Raw genomic sequence first — 8,879 nt, forward strand, 5'->3', positions numbered from 1 at the left:
ATATATATATAATGCAATGCCTAAAAAAAGGGTCAAAAGATAATTTGATCATGATTTGTTGATTATATTATTAAATTGTTATTTTATTTTAAATTATGTTGGATTTTAGATTAATTGATAGAAGAAAATTGTAATGATTGAAGAATATTTTAAAATTACAAATGAGATAGAATCATACGATAATAAATATGAGGATTTTTTGAAAAAGATGAAATTAAGGACGAGACAACTCTGGATTATGAACATTATGTAATATTTAACTTTTAAATGAATATTGTCTAGAATCACTTTTCATTTTTTTTAGTTATATCAATATCCAGATAAAGATTTTTTATTATTCATTATGTTGATAAATTAAATTATTATATCAATACTTAATAGTTTATATCATATTTTGAATTATTTTGAATTTTATGATTTTTTTTTTCTTCTTGAGGCTTACCCTTGATTTGCCTCTGAGGCTTAACATCTCGTCTCACTAGGGCAACATACATTGGTTCCTGATTTTACCTTTTTAAACTTTGGTTGATGTTTGATAGACATTCTCCCCTTATAGCTTAACATCTCGTCTCTCGTCTCACTAGATGCATTGTTGTTGCTGCCACTTCTACTAGCGCTGGGTTTAAACCTCTTCTAACTTAACTGCCATACCAAATATATTGGGAATTCATTCCAAATCCGATCCTCTCATCTCTTTTTCTATTCTGAAAATTTGTGCGTCTCTGTGTAACCAGGAAATCAATTACCATCTTCCTCGCGTTCTCCACGAGGATTGAGTAATCTTCAATGCTCAACGAGATTAAAGGTTATTTAATCATATCCTTTAACCCATATAGAAAATGATGACATTTTTCTTCTTTGTTGGGGAACAATTATGGTGCGTGCATATCTAGGAAGCATCATGAACTTAGTATCATACTGCATGCTAGAGCAATCACTTTGCAACAACCTGATGAATCTTTCCTACATCTGGCTCCCGGCTGAGATTGGAACAAACCAATATTAGAGGATTTAACAAAATCCTGTTACTGAATACATATTGAACACCAGGACGAATCACACATTGAGCTAATGACTATTTCTTCTGTCTGTGACTTCATGTAACCATGGATGACAGAGGTTAAAGGGATCATTATTGAGAATGATAACATTAATATCACTAACCACCTCATTGGTATGATGCAAGTGGAAACTTTCTCTACATCATTGCCCAGATTTTGCTTTTCTTTGAAACTTTGAATTAGTTTTCTTAAAGCATTTATATAGAGGGAAAAATAGGTCACTCATAGTTGTGCTCAAAGGTGTCACTAGATAATTTCTTTTTTTTAAGGGCATAGATAACTCACACTTTTTTTTTCACTTTTATTGATTTTGATCAAGCTCATGCTCATGTTTGATAAGCTCTTTTGTATCGTTTGTACATCCTTTGTTTTGATTAATGCAGATTGCAACCCTTCAAGGATCAAACAACTTGTTGTTTCCCCAAACATTTCTTGCAACTGTTCTTGCCATCACCCTTGTTTTTCTTCTTTAAAAGCAAATGTGGCTAATGTTATTGTAGTAACCAATATTGTGAAATTGGGTGAAGTTTTGGCGACTGAAAATATACTCCAAGTTTTGGATCCCTCAGATTTCAACCGAATGAATTTTACAAAATTCTATGCATCAAATCGATTAACTTGATATATAATACTATATATAAATTATGAAAGAATTGAAAGATATAAAAATAAAAAGTTATGTTAATTAAATTTAATTAACTTTTAATTTACTCTTCCATAATCCGCTCTTTGTAGCCCACCAACATTACCCATGAGATATATGCGTCTTAGGGACGAGATCATCATGCAGAGCCTTCAAAAATTTCTCTCCTCTCCCGATATCCCTCTCCTTACTCTCGATTTCATCGCATGTCTCTCCCTCTCTCTTGGTTTTGCTTGCCTATAGGAAACTGGCGACCTACAGTGCAAGGCACAAGCAACGACTAAGGGCTGTAGCTTGCACTTTGGGGCCTTTAGAATGAAATTGATAGGTACAAAATTGATTTTAGCGCTATTTAAGACTCATTTCCTTCCTCACATTTTTATTTTGATGTTTGCCTCGATTTTCATGCATTTTCATTTTCGGCAGTCATCAGAGTTGCTGAACTTAAGGTGGAAGTGTTGTAAGTGGTTTGCGACCTTTCGTAAGGATTTTAACACGAAATCAACAAAAGGGAAGGGAAGATTGAAAATATAAGAAGAAGAAAGAAGTTTTAGCTGCTCGGAGAAGGGTTGGGTTGCCGAGAAGTCGTTTAAGGTATATTTTGGCGAATCAATTATATTTTGAGTAAATCACCTTATGAGCTAAGATATCCTAAATTCCTAAGTTTAACATTTTAGGTATTTATCTGAGACCACATGTTCAAGGCAAGCATGTGAAAGCTATTCGTAAGATGGCTTCGTAAAATTTAGGTAGATTAAGCATATGCTAAGAAGAATATTTCGATTAACATAAATTGCTCAAATCTTAAAGTTTGATATTTTATTTTATATGATATTAAGATCAACATAAAAGTTATCGCAACGTCCAACTTGTTGTTGAAGATTAAGAATTTAATGTGACAACCTTGGTAAATAATTATATTTGTAAATTTCAACAATCTTCTTTATTTTAGAATGTGTGTTTGACTTTATGAATGCTCTAGTTTTGTTAGATTCATCATATTATTAGATGGAGAATATATGTATGACAAAAAAGATATACAAAATATGCATGAAAATAGCATGATATATATGATAGACATGATATATAAGATAAACATGATATTGAAGATATAAATGATATAAGAGATTAACATGAGATAAAAGATATGAATAATATGAGAGACGCAAGATATGAAATATATGTATAATGATTAGACCAATGCTTACTTTCCCAGACAATTTTAATATTTATATTACTAACCGTTATGCAGATGGTATAGTTTCGGTCAGGAGACAGATAAGTGTCTTTCCACCATAGGCAATTGTGATGTTTACATCGCTAATCGTTGTGCCGTCAGAAGCGGACGATTCAATATCGGTCAAAAGTGTGTTAGACTTTGTTGATGGTGCTTCTCACAGAGACAAACATCTATATAAATAGTATAAGACAAGAGTAAAGATAAAGTAAATGTATATAGAAGATTTTTTATAGAGATATAAAAGACCGACATATATATTAACTTGTTTTTCTTAGGTACTGTAGTTTAAAAGTGTGATTACTCATGAGTTATTTTTAGATAACTCATTATGTTACTTTAATATTATTTATATGTTTCAATCTTTTGAACAAGTTGATTTGACGAGAATGAAATGTATAGGAGACAATAACATCTAAAATGATTCATATTTCTACTTTTTAGTTTAATTACTTTATTTAGTTGCTCTTTTATAAATTTTGAATATAAAGTCATGATTAATTTCAAGCCCGGGGTCGTGTCGTGACAGCGACTCTCCTCTCCTATGGGCATGACATGTTGTCAATAAACTCTTCTATCCTCAACAACTAATTCCATACCTTCACGGGTCCTCCTGTTTCTGAAAAGAGAAGCGCTTAATATATTGGAATTGCTTCATATTTATCCATGGGCGTTGCCTCATTACCCCTCACATGAGTTTGAGAACCATGAATTGATTGAGCCATTACAACCATCATCTATGTAAACGAATTTATGGGAATATTAAAATCACTGGACGGGGGATGAATGAGTGCTAGAGGCGCCAAATTCTGCTACTAGGGCTGTCAAAAAAGCTCGTCGTTCGCGAACAACTCGTGTTCGGCTCGTTAAGTAGCTCGTGTTCGGCTCGTTCATTAAGTAAACGAGCAGAACACGAACAAGTTTTTAAAGCTCGAATTATAAACGAGCCGAACACGAACAGTTATTTGTTTGCTCGTGTTCAGCTCATTTTAACTCGAAATAAAAAAAAATTATATAATTATTTATATAATAATATATTACATATTATTTATATAATAATATATTGTATATATTTATATCTAAGTTTAAATCATAACATTTCATGTGGTAATGTGGTTAATCCCTTATTTTGTATATATTTGATCTAGGTTCGAATCCCACACTTTACATTTATTTTTTTCAATTTAATTTTAACGAGTCAATTTCAAGCCGAACACGAGCCAAATACGAACACGAATATTTAAATCGAGCCGGACACGAACACACTGTTCACGAGCCAATTTCGAACACGAGCCGATTTCGAATACGAGCTATTTCGAACGAGCCGAACACTAGCCAAGCCTGAGCTCGCTCAAGCTCGGCTCGTTTACAGCCCTATCTGCTACTCAACAACTTGCCACTCTAGTGTTCCCATATGTTTTGTCTTGATTTCTTTTCTATTAATGTGAAATATCAAAATTATACACTTGTTTCAATGAATATTATTATTGCTATTTAACTTTTTAATGAAAATTAGTAATTTTTTAATGATTCTTGTAATATGATAATTTTCTTACTAGCCCCATACTTGCTCTTTGACATTACTCTTATTATGACTTGGCCTGGAGCTTACAATAGCAAGGCGGGAACGAACAATCAAACAAAGAAATTTTTATCTAAGCGTTTTCATTTCTTAGAGCAAAACATCTAAAGCATGAAGGGTCATTTTATTTCACAAAAAATTACTTTAATATAGTTTGTTCATTTTTAAATTTTGTAACTTTAGAAATGTAAGAACTAAAAGGCTGTAACTATCTCACTGGGCCACTCTACATCTGCACACATAAATTTTAGAGTCCATGCACTCTAAAGAAAGTTTTCTTAGAAAATGTTAACAACTAGAGCTATGATTTAAACTTTTCAGCGGAACATTATGTATAAAAAGACAATAAACAGTAAAAAGAAGACTAAAGAAATCAATTTGTTTATTTCAATTGAAACATTCGTCAATTGGAATTGCCATCTAAATGTATATTAGTGCTTTACATTTTATAACCTTTTTTTAAAATCCACCAAAGTTATATATAACAATTTTCATTTTCATTTCAATTTTTATTTTCATTTCTATTTTTCATGCACGAGTACATTGCATTCCCATCCAATACCATATTTGAGTGATTTCATATATGCATATGCATTTATATCCTATTATTTTTATTTCTTTTAATTTAATTAACATTTGAAAAACATGAAACTTGCATTTAAAAAAAGCACTAAAATAAATAAAATTTATTGCAATTGATTTCATAAATTAAAATATTTTTTGTAAATTAAAACTATATTTACCTACCCGTTTAATGCAGTCCCTTTTTGTTTCCTCCTATGAAACTACTCTTTTGGTGCATCTATACTAAACAAATAAAACTAAATTAGTTTATATCCATTTTGTCCTTTTTCATCTGAATTTTAACCTAAATACATTTTATCTAATTAAGTTATTCTTTGTTTCTCCATATGTAAATATATTTATTCTTATCTTTAGAGTTTTTAATTGAAATTTTTTTGCAACACATCTTACTTAGTGTGAAATGTTTTCATTCATTAATCTTAATACATGTAATAATATGTAATAGCAGAACCAATTTTACTTTCAAGTATTTGTTAAAGCTTCTGAAATTCTCTATTTGATATGCTTAAACTATACTATGTTTAAGTCTGAGATTCTTAAATTTAAATCATTATTAATTAACTAAAAAACTAAGAATTAAATCTTAAAATTGATCTTCATACCTAAATTTTTCGCCCAACAACAAAGTCATTTACTGACCTAGTGTGCTTGTTAAAGTCCTAAAATATGGTTTTACACATTTTCAGGAATTAATTTTTAGGTTTATGAAATTTCTTAAAAAATTCAACAAAAATTTATAAAACATGAAAAACCAAAAGTTTGGGTTTCAATTTTTTGCACCTAATAACGACAATACTCTTTTATTTCCTTGTTGTCAAGCTACCTCTTCCATTTGGAGCTAAACTACACACGGTTGTGTGTCTCCCCCATGCGGGAAATAACTTCTGCGAGCCTCTGAGCATCTTCTGGCCTTAGAAAGCTCAACACGCAAGCACATGTTGGGTTAGGGTTTGATTACCGCCTGCACAGTGTGTCGATTTGCACAACCCAAAGAAGCCGCATCTCGATCGCCTCCCTCACTCTTCGAACACAGGTTCACGCACTGCAGCCAGCTCCCTCGCAAGTGGCTCTGGCCAGTAGAGTGCGTCAAGAAGGATTGCTCCAGTCTACAATTGCTTAGCCGATTGACTCTCTCACGCATGTTAGTTTCTATGATTCACATGATGAAGGAATTAATTGCTTGGTCTATACTTATCGCCCAACCTTTTGGTGTCCCACTACCGCCCTCACACGAAACTTTTTCATGCTCCCTTTGGCTTCAATGCCTTTGCTTTCACTCGTAGCCGCTCAAAAAAATCTTGTTTGAGCTACTTGAACGCTCTGCTTCACTTGCGCCTTCTTCTTCCTTCCTTTTCCACGCGCTTTCTGTCCCTCTCTTCCTGGTGCATTCCGTTCAAACAAAACAAAGTGATAAAGCCCTCGTATAAGATTTCCCTTGGGCGGCGAGGCAATCTTCGAGCAGGTGAGCAAGTAAATAGTAAATTTTTTTCGTCATTAGTGAAATGTAAAAGATTGTCATTACACCCCACAATAGACATCATCATTATCATTATCACTAGTAGGATCATTGTGGACTTTAAAAATTCATATATGGCTATTTTGAGGGAGCGTGTGTTCTAAATTTTCAGAATGTAGATTGTTTTTTTTTTCCTTTTGATAAGACACTATTCAGATATTTTATCCTTATTTTGTGACGACAAGATCTGGTCCTAGGTTTTTCATAGGCTTTAAGTCTTTATGTAGTAGTTCAGATTGTTTTGAGGTTCTTGGAATGCTGGACGTAAACTAGGAATAAAACTGTGAAAGGTTAGTGATACTGGATGATGATTGAGAAACTTAAGCTCAAGAATGCCTTGGCTGTCTCACACAAGTCTCTACTCTCTTAGGATAGTAAGTTGAAGGTCAAGCATTTATTTTAGAGTTTACAAGAGAATCTAAAGCATTGGAACTTAATAAAGCTTTACTCTTGTTTATCAATGTACCTTTTGATTGGGCAGGTGTATGTGTTGAGAAGGGAAGAAAACAGAATCTTAAAGAAAATCTCTTTCTTTTTGCCTAGTGGTAATTTTTAGCTTTGCTTTCTATTAATCTTATACTTTGTTTCTTATTAATTTATTCTGAAGCAGTGCAATTACAGGTATCGATGATCGAAGCTCTCAAAGAAACTTGGTTGTTTCTCTTTATTGTTCACTGAACTTGCTTGAAGGTGATACTGGGTATGGATAAAACAGTTTGGCAATTCTATAGCTTACACTAATTTATGTGTTCAAAACACAATATGATTTTATTTATTTATTTTTGTGTTGGTTTATGCATTTGGATTTATAAATGTAATTTCTCCAATATGAAATTCATTATCACGCTGAAGAAAACAATCATGTTTAATCGGAAGTGTTGGTCAATGATTAATAGTGCATAAGCGGTTGTCCAGATGCAAGAGATCAATTTTTTTTTTTTTATAGTAAACATTTTATGTGAATTCCCTAGCTGCAAATTTGCAACTTGTGGAACTCTCTCTATTCAATCTCCAAAAAAGAAACTCTCTCTATTCAATCTCCAAAAAAGAAACTCTCTCTCTCTCCCCCTTACATTCCCAAGCTTTGCATGTTCCATGCATACTTAAAAGGTGGGGATTTCCTTGCTTAAATATCTACAAGTTCTGTTATTCTGATCAGTTTTAATTTTCAGAGCGTGCAATATTGTTTATAGGGTATATTACTCCTCCCTATGCTTTGGTCTTGGAAATTTGAACTACTTAACCCGACTTTCAAAACCTTATGCATATGTTGTTGAGGTTGGTTTACAGCTCCTGTCGTCATGCTGGTGATAAATTTTCGTTGGCATCTCAGTGATTGAGAGCTTAACAACAACAACAAAAATAAAACCTTTATCCCACTAAATGGAGGTATCCATCTTTTTCTTCTTCCAGTTTTTGCTAATTTGCCTCATGAAGTTGTTGACAGTTGATGAAAAAAGTAACATATGGTTTGGCTCACTTGAATGCTCGATTAAGAAAATTAATTTTAAGTATTGAAAATTTATCTGCGTCATATATTGTATTTGATTTCATCTGGATTTAGTTTATATCATTCAACCTTCAAGCACTTTTGTTCTTGTCTGTTTATAAGTTATAAGATAGGCAGGCCATTTTAAATGTCCAGAGTGGCCAAGCCCTAACACCACGTGGGATTTGTAAGACTGATATACTTTAATTAAATAAAGTTGTCAAAATTTGAAACTTGATATCACTTGAAAATTGTTTCATTCTTTATTGCTTTGATTTACTTTTTGTTTTTTGTTTCTGATTCTGAAGGCAGATATTATGTTCTCCTTTTGGAATTATTAGATGCAATTAAGTTTTTTAAATTATTTGAACCACAAATTGTTTAATTTTTTATTGTTTGTGAAAGAGCATTTTATACATAAACTTAAAGAATTCTGCTGGCTGATATATCTAATTTAAGATCTGTAGGTCTGGTGGTATTAATTTTTTTGATGCACTTTCTTAACTTTAATGGTTATTCTGTGGATGAAGTACATAAAAATATTGGTTTATCAAGAACATTTTGCAAAAGTTCTTTCATTAGTAACTGAATTAAAATGAGGATACAATGAAGACTCAAAATAAGAAGAAGAACCACCGCACAAAGCAAAAGTGTGGAAATAATTACAAACAAACGAGGCAACAAGAAGACATAATGCTCTTGATAAGGAGGGAGTTCGGGGTGGAGGTGCAAGGCTGGTTAGTTGCGGTGAAGGTTTTGGGGGGGG

General features: G+C 32.4%; 1 protein-coding gene across 6 annotated transcripts in view; it reads left to right on the forward strand.

Annotated features, from left to right (window-relative positions):
* The window catches only part of LOC110019913 (putative uncharacterized protein DDB_G0277003), a 98,298-nt gene that overhangs the window by 43,338 nt on the left and 46,081 nt on the right, over window positions 1-8,879 (forward strand). For 4 of the 6 annotated variants that reach the window (XM_020717785.1, XM_020717784.1, XM_020717782.1 and 1 more), the window contains 2 exons: window positions 7,106-7,169; window positions 7,246-7,324. In XM_020717785.1, coding sequence (XP_020573444.1) covers window positions 7,106-7,169; window positions 7,246-7,324 — 143 coding nt within the window. The remainder of the gene's footprint in view (window positions 1-7,105; window positions 7,170-7,245; window positions 7,325-8,879) is intronic. The other 2 variants (XM_020717783.1, XM_020717786.1) reach the window with 1 other exon arrangement.

Source organism: Phalaenopsis equestris, unplaced genomic scaffold, assembly GCF_001263595.1.
Source record: "Phalaenopsis equestris unplaced genomic scaffold, ASM126359v1 Scaffold000088, whole genome shotgun sequence".
NCBI classification, from domain to species: domain Eukaryota; kingdom Viridiplantae; phylum Streptophyta; class Magnoliopsida; order Asparagales; family Orchidaceae; genus Phalaenopsis; species Phalaenopsis equestris.